This window comes from Toxoplasma gondii, chromosome VIII, assembly GCF_000006565.2.
Source record: "Toxoplasma gondii ME49 chromosome VIII, whole genome shotgun sequence".
Classification (NCBI taxonomy): domain Eukaryota; phylum Apicomplexa; class Conoidasida; order Eucoccidiorida; family Sarcocystidae; genus Toxoplasma; species Toxoplasma gondii.
Window position 1 is genome coordinate 4421519 of NC_031476.1, and position 15303 is coordinate 4436821.

General features: G+C 55.1%; 1 protein-coding gene across 1 annotated transcript; it reads left to right on the forward strand.

The window, feature by feature from the left end:
* Positions 1-861: 861 nt before the first annotated feature.
* TGME49_271740 (hypothetical protein) lies at positions 862-13358 on the forward strand (the record flags this gene model as incomplete). The annotated part of the gene is made up of 12 exons (XM_002365779.1): positions 862-3765; positions 4593-5432; positions 5760-5962; positions 6512-6789; positions 7195-7451; positions 8135-8287; positions 8714-8996; positions 9594-9931; positions 10297-10487; positions 11237-11627; positions 12074-12156; positions 12626-13358. The coding sequence occupies 12 exons, from the start codon at positions 862-864 to the stop codon at positions 12657-12659; spliced, it is 5955 nt and encodes a 1984-aa protein (XP_002365820.1). The 3' UTR covers positions 12660-13358.
* Positions 13359-15303: the final 1945 nt, after the last annotated feature.

A 15303-nucleotide genomic window follows, 5' to 3' on the forward strand; every position in this document is an offset into this window, starting at 1 on the left:
TCCACATGCCGCTACCATTCAAATATTTTTCGATTGTCGTGTGAACATTCCAAATATCGTTCAAATGTGGGACTCTCAGGAACGGTGCGCTGCCGTACCTCGTCTCTATGGGGGCGTCTCAGTTGAAGCCCGGCCCCCGTCAGCGTAGGTTGGATGCTTGGCATTTTCTCACGTCCGTTTCCGCGAGTCTGCGTGCGTTTCTCACGACCGTTTCTGCAGCTTGAACTAAGACGTTTGACTTTTTGCCTCCGACTCAAGGAGAGGGCGCCTTTCGTGATTCGTGGACCGAGTTTCGAGGTTCCGCCGCCCACTTTTCCTTCCTGCGAGGAGATTTGGACTGTTCGAGACCACGCATGTGCGATCTTCCTACTCTTTCTCCCTGCGTGGCAGTGTCGAGTCTTTACTTTCTAAACAAGTTGCTGCATTTCCGTTCCACAGAGGTCGCCTCTTTGTGTCGCAGGGACTGGTGGCGCGTGTGGACTCATTCAATCGCCAGCGATTCTGGAACACGAAACCGCAGCTTCCAGCACGGACTTGGGGTTGACTCGTCGGGGTTTGTGGTATCTCAGGGCTTCTTTTCTCTTCTGGAAGTGAACCGTGTTGTTTCGAGCTGAAAGAAACGGTTTCATGGCTGACTTGCCGGATTCTTTGATTTTCTTGCTGTCCTGTGTGTCGCCTTCCCCCATATCCCTGCACCCGGTCTTGTCTGAAGCGTTGCTTCCGGTGCCGACTCGCCTCCCCCGCGCTTCGTCGTCCCTGTCTTTCCTTCGCTGTCTTTGATTTCGTGTGGGTCGTCCTTCTTCCCCTTTGCTCGCCTCTTTTCTGGGTCGCTTCCAGGACGTTTCGCAAAGCCTTTACAAGATGGCGGCGCCTCCGCCAGGCGCTGTTTCTGCATGTCCGGTTTCTTCAAATCGCAAAGAAGGCAGCGAATCTGCGGAAACGGATCCGAGGGACGAAGGGTGTCGACCCCGCACACTGCATGCACAGATTGTTGGCGACGCTCCGGAAGCCGCCCCATGTGACGAAAACAAAGAAAATCCACCACACTCTTTCTCTCCCGCTTCTTCCTCTGTATCCGCCGCTCCTGCACCTCGCGCTCAGTTGCCTCAGCTTGCTTCCTCTGCAGGCGCAGACTGTCGCGATGACACCCTCGACGGAGCCGCTGCTGCTCCTGCCGCTGCATGCGCACCCGCTTCGTCCGGCGCCCCGACTCCGCGTGGATCGAAGAACGGCATGAGTCGAGAGTTGCTGAAGCTTTTGTCTGGAAGTGGAAATTCCTTCGATGAACTGTGCTTCGCCTTCAACCCACGGTCCCGTCACGCGTCCGCTGGGGCTTCCAATCCCAGTGGCTCGGTGTCGACTCGAGGGCGCCGCCGAGACGACAGCACCCTGGAAACGCTCTCTCCTCAGACTGAAAAGGAAGGACGTCCGTCCTCGGCTTCGTCTCCTGCTCAAGCGTCAGGCGGTCGGGCGTCCGTGAGGAAGGAGAAGAAGTCAGCTGCTTCTGTCTCACCCACTGACTCCAAGACGAACTCGGAGACGAACTGTTCGTCACGAACGAGGGAGGGCCCCGAAGCTTCTGAAGGACAGGCGGCGGCCTCAGGCTGCGTCTGCGTCGATGAGGAGACAGCGAAAGCGATCGCCACTGCCCTCGCTGCCGAGATGGAGACCTGCCGGGAGTTGTCGAGTCTGCTGAAGAATGGTAAAGGCGGCGACCAGGGCGCAGTGCCGGAGGAAATTCTTCTGGCCTTGGCCGGACAGAAAGCTCGACGCCCCTTGCGGAGCTGCGCTGCACCAAAACCGGCACAAGCCACCTGGAAGCGGGACGCGAAGGCGAAGAGTCGCGGCTCCACCAGTGCATGCGGAAAGTCGGATTCAAGCGCCTCTCCTCGCGCCGCCAGCTGTCGCGACTCCTCAGCTGCTTCCCTCGATCTTTCACTGAAGTCTGGAAGATCTTCAAGAAGTCTAAAGGCTGGATCGACGAGAACGGATCCACAGGAGCCCGCAGAGAACAGAGAAAAGGAACAGGTGAACGAAACCGAAGAGCGGCATTCAGATGTGAACGACGAGAAGCGTTTGGACAACAAGGAAGAGAAGAGCACGCACAAGAGAGAGCAGAAGCAAGCGAGCAAACGAGAAAAACAAGAGGACAAGAGTGAAGTGAAGACAGAGACGGACTCGCGAAGAGTTTTAGAAGAGGCAGACGAGGCGACACAAGCTGCGATCGCAGCTCTTCTCGCTGAGGAAATCGGGGCGTCAAGAGAAGCAGCGAAGCTTCTCGCGGGAGAGGGAGAGGTCCAGGCGTACGGACGACTTGCGGCGTCTCTCGCTGGCGGCCTCGGCTGCCGGCGCCGCGCGACCCGGCAGCTCGCGGCCCTGGCGTCTGCGTCTGCAGAGGCTGCAAATGGCAAAGGATGGCACGACGACGTGATGAGAGAGAAGAGGAGCAAGAAAGCAGCCTTGAAGAAGAGCTGCGATGGCGGGAGAGAGATCGGTGAAGAAGAGGAAGAAGAGAAGAGCTCTCCAGTCCTCGCCAGGAGCGCAGAGGGCGAGCCGTCTGACGAGGACAAAGACGCATGGCCCGACCGAGGGACCGAGCGAGGGGAGGGTGAAGAAGAAAGACAAAAGAGGAAGAAGGGGAAATCCCGAGGTGTCAGACGGCAGAAGAAGGCTGAGGCGTCGGAGACGAGAGAGGCGGAAGAGCAGCAGAGGAAAGTTGCTGCGACCACAGCGAAAGGCGAGGCGGAGTCATCGGAGGACGAAGCCTTGTGTTTGGAGAGGGGCAGAAACGGGAAGAGGAAAAGTGACCTCGTGAACGCGGAGCTGGCGGAGAAAAAGAGGAAGAAAACGGAGAGAGAAGAGGAAGTACAAATCAAGGAGGAGAAGGACACGACGAAGTTGGCGTCGAAGGGGACAAATCAGGCGAAGACGCGAAGGAAGGCGCAGACCGGAGAGGGCGGGGGCGACAGCGGGGAGGAAAGAGAGACTGGGGAATCCAGAGAAGTGACAAAAAGAGAGAGAACCTCTGAATCGGCTGAAGCGTCTAGAGAGGTCGGGGATGTGGACCGAGCAGAGGTCCAAGCCACCCCGCTGCCGAAGCGAGACGGAAACAGAGACGGCAACAGAGACGACGAACTCTCTCCTCCGAAGAAGGCCAGGACAAAGACGAAGAGTCCTGAAGAAGAGTCCACGACGGCAGAAGAGGAACAGTTCGTGAAGGAAGAGGTGGAGAACAGCGTGTCACTTTTTTCACCTCGTAAAACGAAGACAAATGCTGAAAAATGTCTTTTCTCGGCTGACGACGCAGACACCTTGGAGGCGCAGGAACGGGGGGGAGCTGCGACAGTCTCGGGGGCTCGACACCGATACTCTGCGACCGATGGAGAGAAAAAAGAAGACGAGGCAAATGGAGATCTCGATGCGAGAGAGGCGACTCGAGAGCGAGAACCCAGGGGTGATTCGACTCGAGCCGAAGAAGCGATTAGGACCGGGGAAGAACACAAAGACCAGGAAGTGGAAATACGACGAGTGAGGACGCACAGCGATGACGAGGGAGCTGCGGAGAACAGGACAGATAGACGTCGAGCGTCGCTTCCAACTGCATGCGATGCCGAAGGCGGAGGACGCAGAGAGAAGAAGGACCGGAGCTCAGAAGAAGAAGCAGGAAACCTCGAGAGGTCTGACGGTCAGGGAGGAGCAAAAGAAGTTCGCGCACCATGCGAGGGACGCCCTCTCAAAATTCGCAAGAGAGTCATTAAAGCAAATGTAGGTGAATTCCAGTTTTTGTGGCACCCACACGGATGTTTGTAGTTCATTGAAGAGACGTCTCACAACCGACAAGTTGCCCTTTTTCGAGACTCCACGTGCCAGTGCGGTTTGCCATTGTTTCAGTTTTCTCATGCATGCTTTGTGGGGGTCAAGGATCCGGTCGCCATTCGCTTTGCGGGGTGTGTCTATCGCCAGGACGAGCTGTTGTGGTCTCACGTTTTTTTTTGGAGGCGTCGTCACGTCGAACCGCCGTTCTGCGACGATTGCGGTCGGTGTCTCATCGCGTTTCTCTGTTCCCCCTTGTGGAGTCGTTAGCCAAGTGACGGCCGACAAAACCTTCGAGTGGCTAGCTGCGGTTTCTTCAGAGTCTTCATATTTGCCTGAGAGCTCGGCAAACTTCCTCCTTTCTTCATGGCTTTGGCAGTTCTGACAACTGAGCTTCTCGCAAAGATTTCCACAACTCCATCCCCGCCGAGAGGGGCGTCCTTGCCTTTCGAGACTGTCCTTCCTTCTGAACTGTCTCCTGTCTGTGTTTTTCTCTCTCGTTAAGGTGCCTTCTTGTTTTGGAGGTTCCGGCGTTTCTTCACACGCTGGTCGCCTCTGTCGACCTGCCCTCCGTTGTCTTGTCACATCTGTGTCTGGGAGGGATTTCGTCTTTCGTCTCTCGGTTGGTTTTTCAGTGCGTTTCTTTTTTTTCTACGCCGTTCTTCGCTTTTCCCCTTGCACGACTTCTGGTCTCTGTCCTGCTTCGTTCTCCTGGTGGCCTTTTGTCTGTTGTTCTCTCCCGTGATTTCCTCTGTCTCCACCCTGCCCCGTGTTTTCAGGCTACAGTGAACTTCACTTTGTGCGGCATTTGCGGGGGGTTCGGGGACGTTCTCTGTTGCGACTTTTGTCCTCGCGTCTTCCATCCTGTCTGTCTCTTCAAGTACCACCCGCTGCGCGTCTTCGTGCCAGTCGAACTGCGGGAGGCTGCCCACGCCACTCTGTCGTCTTCGTCTTCTTCTCCTTGTTCGTCTTCTTCCTCTTCCTCTTCTTCTTCTTCTTCTCGGCGGACCCAGGCGGCCGACTGGGGGTCGTTGCCTCCACCTCCGCCGCCGCTGCCAGGGTACCGCAGCCACTCGCGGGCGCTGGAGGACGAGCAAGGCCGGGGGAGAGCAGAGGCGAGCGGTTCTGCGTTTGCCTGCGCGACTCCGGAAGAAGACGCAAAGAGTCTCTGGATGTGCCCGGACTGCTACGGCGTCCCCTATTCCGCGAGCCGGCCGACGGAGCACCCGGCATGGCGTGTGAAGTGCGTCGACTGGCGCAGACTCGCTGAGGAAGAAAGCCATTTGTTTCTCTCCTTCCCCAGTCTCGACGCCGTCCAGCCGTACTTCGGCGATGAGGACGCGTGGCGAAGCTTCCGAGACAGGAAAGGCGAGAAACTCTTGAAGCGGTCCGCGCAGATTGCCAAGACGGTGACCGGTGCGACGAAGGCCGGCCGCGAAAAGCAAACGCGTCCTGCGAAAACTGTCTTCCTTCGACTCGGAGACTTCCCGCTCACCCCCGCCAGACACTTGCTCTACGCGATGGGCAAGAAGACAGCCTTGCAGGCGGTCGGCTTCCTGAAAAACCTTCTTCTGCGCGTCGCCAGCTCGAGCAAAGAAGAAGAACAAATGAACTTTCTGGTACTGCGGAAGGGGCATGGCCTGCAGCGTTTCGCACTGTCCGGTTGGGGTTTGCCGTGTAGCCGAGTGCATGCAGCCACGACGAAAAAAGGGGTGTGGGACTCGAGGAGACGGGGGAGCTCGCGAAGCTCCAGGGTGTGCGGTGGGTTCGTTTTTCGCTTGCTTGGCAGGCTTGGTCTCGGGCGTGACGTTCCGGTGGTTTGCTGTCCCTTCTGAGGCACTTGGGGGCGCGTCTCAGCGCCTACGCGGTTCCCTTTCCTCGACTCTCCCCGCGTTTCTGTGTGCTTCAAGAGCCGTGCCTGTGCGTCCGGTGGTGAGCTCTCTCAGGAATTTGGAGCCGAAGTAGCGTATCTTCTGACCAACTTGCTCGGGTACTTGGGCGCCTCCAAACATCTGGTGGACCCCATCGTCGACGCAGCCTCCTGCATTCTTTTGCTCTGGTCCAAGCGCCGGCGGAAACTCGGCAAAGAAGCGATCATGACGGATGAGGCGTTGATCTTCTCCACACTCGAGGCCTGCTGGGCGCAGCTGTACGCGACGCAGTCAAGAAGCACCCAGTCTCTCACGTGCACGCGAAGACACGAAAGCCCCCCCGTGATACTCTCCACTCTCGTTGGGCGTGCGAGCCGCGGTCGATGCATGCAGTAGCTTCAGAGCGGAACAGCGGACGCATGCGAGTTTCTCGAAGTTGAACAGTGCCTCCAGTTCTGCCTTACCCACGCGTGGATGTGTGGAAACAAACAAATTTGCCAGGGGGGGAGAACAAATCGACTTGCGTTCATACACACAGTCGTCAGGAGACGTGAGCGAAGCTGGTGTCTCCTAGAGAAGAGAACGGTTGTTGCAGAAGTCGACACAGCTGTTGAGCACCGGGGCTCGAGGGTCCATTTTGACCACGAGTGACCTCATCCCGTCAAGAAATATCCGAGTTTCTTGTTGTCTACCTTTCCCTCCCATTCTGCAGCGAGACGCTGGCCCCCCTGAACGTCCTCACGTCTGTTGGGCTGTTGGTCAGAGTGCACGCTGTTCATTTTGGCGAACAAGTCCAGGTTTCGTTTGTCTCCCTTTGCTGCATGCAGAGTGCTTCACCGGTACAGCACGACTTCGGGATTGCGAGCTTCGCCGTCGTCGACGCCTTCGGCGTCGCTGGCGGGCTCTTCTCCGAAGACGACTCTCAGCTGCAGTCTGGGGGAACAAAAACTGTACTACCGAGAGTGGAAGGAAGAAGTCGAGCGTTCAATCGCTGCAAGTCGACTCGAGTTCCTCTACTTCGACTTCCGAGCTGGCCAGCTCCTCTACTACGACCTCTCCACCTGCCCAAACTGTGACCGATCTGGAGGCGTCTCAGGCCGATACGGTAAAGTCCACAGTCCCTTGCACAGGCGGGGGAAACGCGGGGTAACCTTCAGAACGCAAATATCTGAAAACTCACAAGTTCACTCTGTCTACATTTATATATATATATATATATATGTACGTGTGCATCGACAAAGGCGGAAGCAGACACATGTGAACTGAGGTGAATTGGGTTTCTGTCTTTGGGAAGACTCGCGCTCCGCAAAAAGAAACTGTTTGCGGCCAACGCTTGTCTCGACGCTTGGGTCGCGGGCGTTTCTCGGAGAGTGGTGCGGTGGCTGAAAGCGGTGAGTATCCGCCGCGCGTGCTTTCCGCGGTGTCGACGAACAGCCAGGTTCCTTCCTCTGGGGCCTCTGCGCGCAGACTTGTGACGCGCCTTGCTGGAGTCTCTCTGTTTGCTGCGCAGCGGTCTGCAGTCTGTGCAACTTCCTCTTGCCGCCGGAGTGGGCCTGTGTGGACTTCGGTCGCCTGTTCGAGCAGCTGGTGTGGGGAAGCCTCATGCAGCGGGCGGGCATCACTCCGTGTGAAGCGAAGAAAGGCCGCAGTTGCTGGGGCGGATCGTCGCCTGTCGAGCAGATTCTCCTCGAAATGAAGAGCAGCTTGCGGCCCTGGCGCCGTCGCCTCGACTTGGGAACCGAAGACTGGAAAAACCAAGTCTACATGGTGAGGCGATGCACACACACTCTCCCTTAATTCGTCTCTTTACAGGTGGGGAGTCTGGCGGAGACACTCGAGTGCAGGGACTACTGGCGGAAGGAAAGGACTGTGGCTGCGGGTCCTCGACAGTCTGCAGCGACGTGGAACTTGGAACTGTTCGATGGGACAACGCGCGCTTTCGCGTTTGTAGAAGCGTTTCGACTCCAGCGGTTCGCAGCTGCGATTCAACGCACAGCGGAGCAGACCGCACTTTGCTTCTCCGTGCAAAGTTCGCCACTTTCAAAGAGAACGAATCCACCACCCAAGTTGCAATAGACTCGCGAAAGCAGTGACCTCCACACCCCTCACCTTTGATTTTTGAAATCGGCATTAGATGCCAAACGCAACGCGTCGTGTGATATCGACGACGGCAACGCTCTGAACACAGAGGTGCATGAAAAGAGTGGATCAGATCAAAGGATCGTGGTCTTCTAGAGTCGACGAGAACTTCGAGTGCGTTCACTGCCTGCGCCTGCAGAAGGCGTTCGACGAATCGACTCGTTGAGGGGGTCAGCGGCCGAGGCGAGGAGAGAGGGAGGTGACTGCGCGGACCTGGGAAAGAGTCCATGCCAGCGTCTGTCTGTGTAGGAGTCCACTGGGATCGCGCTTGATTCGCTGCTGTCGCGTACTGGAGTATTTGCTTTTTCCAGGTGACGCACGCACTGTTCGTCGTCAGTGGCTGGGGCCGATATCGTCTGGATTTGCGCGAACGTTTCTGGCTGCCAGACACACGTTTTCTGCGCCTTGCTCTCCACGAGGCCATGTTGGTCGGAGACGTCGAACTAACTGGAGAAATCCTTCATGTGCGTCAAGCGTTTCGCGGACGAGAACGGTCCACATCCGAGTGCAGCGAGAGGACGAAGATGCAGATTCTCACAGCTCCTCTGCGTCTGCCGTACAACCTTCTTTACCCACGAAAAGAGAGGCAACGCTCTTCTTTGTCTAAACAGAACTTTTCGTTCCGTCAGCATGTGTAAATACGAATACACTCCAGGATCCAGCCCTGCAAAGTCACTGTAAAATGATCAAAAATTATAAATACCTCTGTATATATATATATGTATATATATGTATTTATGTATGCATGTGTACAATAGGGTGTGAGGTGATTTTGTATCACGTGAGAGCGTCTCATCTTTCATGTTACGGGACGTTCCGTCTCTGTTTGGCGTGTCATTTTGTCCATTTTTAATTTCAGTTTCTCTCTTGTTTTTTGTGTTTTGTCTTAGTCGCTGCACCTGTTCCTCGTATCGGACTCGCCTCGCCGATCTTCTTCGCCCTCCGCGGCCAGCGGCAATGGAGACGGTGCTGCGGGGCGTCCGTCGCCGCCGCGTCTCCTGACAGAAGAGGAAGAAGAAGAGCTGCAGGCTGAGCAGTTTGCGATTGACCTGGCCATCCAGCATGGCATCATTTACCTGCTGTACAGACAGTCCAAGTCGCATCGCGGGTGCTGGACAGCGAAACAAGATTCCTTCTACAAAACGTTCCACACCTCGTTCTGTGCTGCCATAGGTGCGTCGTTGTTTCTCGCGTGCTCCGTGGCTCCTCGTGGACGTCTGTCCTGCTGCAAGTCTGAAGCCGTAAAGTTCGCTTCTTTGGAGATAAGACGGTTAGCGCGTCTACAAGAGCGGACAGATGGAATGCTACTGCAGGCTGAGGAGCGCTGAAAGCTTTCTGGATATTTCGAGAGAAACCGGTGGGGGTGAAGAAGCCGTGGGCGAGGGGCGCGAGCACGTTTAGAGTGAGGTCTGCATGTTATAAAAGCTAAGGAAGGGGGGAGACAAGACTAGGTTTCAGAGACACAAACAGAGACGTTTACACAGACGAAGACATTCCGTTTTTCAACGAGAGAAACCGCGCAGATCCGCGAACTCCTGCATTTCGTTCCAGGCTGTGAAGTCCACCATGTGTGACAAGTTTCCTCCTTACGCGTATCGTTAGTTCTTCGCATCTGTGTTTTGTCTGGAGTCCTATTCTCCTTACGGGTCCTCGTCTGCTTCGTTTCCTATTCTTCATCTGCTTCTTCTCGCGGCGTCTTCTCTGCTCCCGTTGCAGCGTATCTTTTTTTAAAGCTGCCCGCGTGTGAGTGTCAATTTGCCTTGTCCTCAGGACTTATTCGCCCTCACCGCGGATCCGCCGCCAAGTCTGCGTCCAGTTCTTCGTTCGCAGCTGCTACATCGGCCTCCGCGCCCACTGTTGACCGGACGCACAGCAAATGGCAACATCTTTTCTGTTCGTCCTGGCCGGCGGCCTCAGTGTCGCTCGCAGCGCCCAACGCCGTTGACTTCCTGGGGGCCTCGCGCGCCGCCATGCTCGGACCTGCTGTCTCCAAGGCTCGCCGCGCAGCGGACGATGCTCCTCCGGTCTTCCCCCTCTCATGTGGAGCGCCTCACTCTCTGCGGCCGAGATCCAGGGACGACGTCGCCATTCGAATCGCCACAGTCAAGGTGAGAAGGAGAAGCGCGAGGAGGATCAGCAAGCGGTGAAGGAGCTTTCTTCGTGGAAAGAAGAAGGATGCGAGTGAATGGACGACGCGACATATAGCTCTCTTTTCTCTGAGTGGGCGTGCAACGCCTTGTGGTGGCGTTGTCAGACGGAGCCCAGCGCGGTCTTTGTATTTCATTAAATCTAGGATAGGCTGTCCGCTGAGGGTGTTTAGGTACGTCGCGTGCTCTCACCCTTTGCGGCTCTCTCTGATTGTGAGATTTGTTTCGTTCCTTCCCCCCCTCCCCCCCCAAACACACGCGTTCGTCCTTGTGGATGTCCTCTTCGCTCCGGCCTGCCCCTCTCGCTTTCGTTTGCCCTGTTTCAGGTTTTTGTGAGGCGGCCGCTTCGCCGCATGTGCTCGTCGCTGTGGAGGCGCGTGTGTGCCTCGTCGATCGCGGCGTCGCGCAACAGCAAGAAACATGTCAAACTGTTTGGGGAGAAAGGCCTTCTAGGACCCGATGTCTTTGGAAAAACAGAGGAAATCTCGGTCGGAGTCTACTCCTTCCAGGGACTCTGGTGAGCGTCGCGCGAACGAAGGATCCGGAGGGAAGGAAAGACCAACTGCAGGGAGAGGCAAAGAAGGCCGTGCGAACAAGGAGGAGAGATAAGGAATCAACGAGACTTGTAGAGAGAGAGGGAATCTCGACAGCTCTCTTTCTGGTCTCTGCCGTGATGAAAGATGCTGGGGGTGAGGGGGCGGCACTGTGGTGGAACAGGAGACTCGTCGGACCCACTGAGTAACATGGGCATTCTTTCCATGTGTTGTCTGAATCTCGTTTTTTTTTCGTCTTCCTTTGGATATTGTCAAAGACCGTTGTATCCTCCGGCGACGTTTGTAGTTTCGCTGTGAGTTCGTCTTCGCTTGCCGCTTGAACGGTTACATTCAAGAGTGTATACTGTTGAACTCGATTCGTGTTTTTCTGTGGTCAAGTGATTCTTTTGCGTCTTGTGGCCTGTGGAGTTGCGAGGCGGTGTCTCGTCATTTTGTGTGTGAAAGTCGCGTTCCAACAGGTCTAGTGTCCTGCTCGTCTTCCTTCTGCGTTATAGGCCTTCCCCATCCTCTCTCTGCCTCTTTCTTCTTTTCACTCGGTTACCGCTCTTCTACGTGCGAGAGGCTCGCGAACTGTTTTCTCTTCTCTCTGCCGAGCATGCAGTGCCTCGCCAGGCAGGCTGTTTGGACTCGGCGGACGTCTCCGATCGAGATTTCCTTTCTCCTTCACATTGGTTCGCTCCGTGTTTCTTCGTGTGTGTCTTTCCGCCGTCAGCTGCGTTTCGCTGGACGATCTCTCGACGCTGCTGCTCTGCGAGTCGGCGTTTCTCGAACACCGGGTCCTCGCGTTTATTCGGACGGCCTTGGTTTTGCCGGTGATCGACGCTCAGCAGGCACACGCGAACCGCCACGTGCTTCCGGAGTTTCGCCGCTTCTTCACAGCGTTCGAAAACCGAAATTGTCTGAATGGAGGCGCCGAAATTTCTTCTTCACTTTCTTCGGAGGCAACGCCGCCGCTTTGTTCGAGTTCGGGAGAGACGAGACGAGAGGACGGAGGCCTCTCACAAGAAAACCTCGGACGCGTCGCCGACGGACGGGGTGGAACCAGAGCAGCGACGGGGACGAAGAAACTCTTTTCTCTGCTGGACCTTAAGGAGCTCTTGACGGTAGGCTGCAGGCTTCTCGAAGAAGGGCAATACTGGAGAACGGTAGTCGTTTCATCTGGTGGGTGTCCAGGCGCGGTGACGGACAGGGACGGAGGAGGTCCGCCTCACGTGGACGTGATGTAACTCGCGCACAAACACCCTCTCCACATTTCGTTCCAGGTTTACTGGAGTTCCGAACTCGCGCGCGAATGGCGACAGTATTACAGGACGCGTAGACACACACTTGGGTATCGGTGCAGATCGATCCATGGATGCATCTCCATTTCTGTTGGTATAGGTGATCGGTCTACGTATACATCTGTGTGTACGTCTAGATGTAGGCGTGTATGGATGCTATTGTGATGCGTTTGTATATCGTATCTGGGGGTGGAGTGGCCTAGAGAAATGTGCGCGGTTTCCTCCCACACTGGGAATCTTTTGTTTCCACCTTTGTTTCTCCTCGCCAGCTGCAGGCCATGTTGGGCATCGCAGAGGCACTGGTTTTGCCGATCGAGGAGAACGTCGGCGCGCTTCTTCGTGCGGTCGAAAAGTGAGAGAGCGTTACTTGTTTCGAAAAACTGGAACGCTGCAGTCAGAAGCAGAGTTCGTTTAGCACACACGTAGACACGAACTCGGGACTGACTTTAGTTTCTCGGCTATAAAGATCTTTGGCTTTCCTCATTCCTGACGGGGAAGAAAGGCGAACCGTCGTCGCCATCCCCCCTCCTTTCGCACGAACGTAACATGTCACCAGTTGCAGCAACGTCTCTTCATAACAGTGAAACGGACTTCCGCATCCATTGTGGTCACGTGCTCGGCTGTTGTCGACGTTCGCGCGCGTTGCCTCCACCTCTGGCGGATTCATGTCAGCACTGTCAGGGAGCAAAGACGTCTGACGCGAGTTCACAAACGGCAGTAAACGTGTATGTAAAGCAAAGCAGGAACGGTCACAGGGGGTTTTCTTCTTATTGCCTGCTGTGGGTATTTCTGTGTCTGCGTTGCGCACTTTCGGTGTTCAGCCAAGTCTTCAAGCCCGTCGAGGTCCACAAATGAAGAATTCCTTTTCATTGAAAATGGCTGCAGGATTGCTTTCCTCGAACGGCAGAGAAAGCCAAGGGTGTTCAAGGACATGTTTCAGATGTCTTCACACCTGAGGGGCATGCGCTGGCGATGTGCTTCGCTAGCGTAGTGCCGTTAGTACCGTGCTGAGAGAAGGTAGAGCGAAAGCCATGGTATCGGTGTCTAAGTAGGAAAGGGAACATGATGACCACGAAGGTTTTTTCGAAACGCCATGGATCTTTCGTAGCGTAGACAAGCCCGTATCATGCCTGGCGAAAACCGAGAATATGTGCTTGGCATTTGCAGGGACTCTCTAGGGGTCTTCCCCTCCGAAGAGTTCTTTTGCGCGTAGCTCAAGAGACGTGGAACACACATACACACACACACACTGTTGGGTGGAGCTACACGAGTGAAGAGGGAAACCTTTTTTCAGAGAATCTCTTGGCATTTGTGTACAATTTGGCGCGGCGTGCTTTCCTCGGAAGCCACCCTACTTGGGAGGCGGCCCGTGGTTTCCTGCTCCTCTCGGCGATCGACTCTCACTGAGCTCTTTTTGGCCAGAGCGCGTCGAAAGGAAGGCGAGACAGTTAGGTCAAAGCTGCGTATGCCGGGTGCTGATGTCATAACAGATGAAACAAAAGGTTGTCAGTGCGGCTCTCCGTGGATTGGTATCAGCTCCAAGTGGACGGGCTGTACGGCAGTCTGTGGGCAGACATACCCTGTGGGCACAGGCTTTACTCGTCCCCGTGTGTCTGAGCTTTTTTGCTTTCACCGGTATCGACAGACGCGTTATCTTTCTCGGAAAGGTGCAACAGTGCCTGGTGGGAGCTCGGAGAAGTGGTCGCTCGGTGGCACACGGGGTGACACAACCCTGAAAGGCGAACAGCGTCTGAACGTTTTTTAAGCAACCCCGGACTCGTGGAGTAAGCGCGCGACAAGCCTATGAGTTGCATGCACCCCAGTGCAACAACATAGCAGGCTCCTAAGTCGCACTTTGCACATGCTGGAAGTCCGGACTTTTGCTTTTTATCTGTGGCTCTGCGAAGAACAGAGCGTCAAGAAAGGTTCGGTCGATCCTGGCCTTATGCCGGAAACAGAAACTTTGGCTTGTTTTTTCGGAGGTTTCCCCTGTTGTGTCGAGCCGATGCAAGGTCAGGTCTAATTTCTTGAAAACACCACAGGCTCGCGTGTGGTTGCTTTGTCCTCTCACCCGTCTCGCTTCTTTGTAGCAAAACCCGAGAAAAACCCGCACATGCTGCGGAAAAGGGCGCAGGCGTGGGAGACACACAGCGAACGTCAGAATGCGAAGGAGTCCTTTGTTACACTTAGAAGCATGACGGTATATTCTATCATGGTTTGTGTTCACACTGTTACTCTCCCGTTAAACACCCGTTTTTTGTTTGATACACTTTCCTTCTCGGTGCTAGTTTGATCTTAAAGTACCAGAAGCAGGTTGCATGGATCGGCCTCTTGACAAAACATGCCATGCATTGCCACCAAAGCGGTTGTGGACCTCGCAATTATAACGAACAGGAATACAGGACATTAAGCCAAAGTTCAGTTCAAGCGCAGAGCAGTGCATTCGACGCCTGGCGCGAAGAGAAGCTAACGGGTCCGGTGGCGGTGGCCGCCTGGGGGGCCGTTGCCGGAAACACAGCCGTCTGCACGGGGAATCGAAACAGCGATGTTCTTTAAAGCATGAGAAATGGTAGGGGAAGGGGAAACGGAACAGAGAGATACCCTTGGGCACGACAACTGAGAGAAAGGGTAGAAACAGAGTAGAAGAAACAACAAGGGACCCTTGTGCGCGCGGCGTAAACCCCACGAGCAACAGCGGCTCCGTGTTGAGTGGAAGGATCGCCTTGTACTGTGTCATCACTTTTGACCTGACGTTTCGAGTGCATGCTTTGCTTTTTGTCGTGACTCCTCCGGAATATCGAACAGACCATCTCACACTTGAACTGTTTCTGAACGTTAAGGGACAAACACGAGAGCGGCTTCAGATACGTAACGCCGGTTCAGCTGCTGTGTTGCCGCCGTGTCTGTCTTTTTTTCTGCTTCAAACGCGAGGCTATTGGTCATCTCCTACCTCCGCTATACGGAGATAGAATACGAAACCAGTCGCACGTACCGTTCGTTTCGTAGACACGCACATTTCCTGTTGTTTGCTTTCACACGGTAGGGAACAGCCTTAGGTTCCCCAGCATTGGCTGTGTCGGCACGGAAAGAAACAATGAAGACAATTCACGATATATTGACCTCCGGTGGTGCTTTTATTCAGAACCTGCGTTCGCTTGCTGTCTAGGTCAGACCTACTACGGCGTGGCAACATATAGGTATGTGGGTGTCACATTAGGGTTTGTTTCGTCAGAGTGAAAACGGCGTTGCCGCAACGATAGTGTAACAATGCCCAGAGGTGTCAGCTTGTTACGTGGAGAAACAATCGGTGAGAATGCCGTTCTGAAACAGAACTCTTTGACAAAATGGACATTTGTTGCTTGGGCGGACGGGTGCCGCTTTGTTTTGTGCACACGCCTAGTTATTGCCTGTCATTCTGACATGCCCAGGATATATGTGTCAGGCTCAGCAACAACGAAAAGGGAAAATGCTGAGGAAAGCGAGCAGTGTAGAAGTCGAA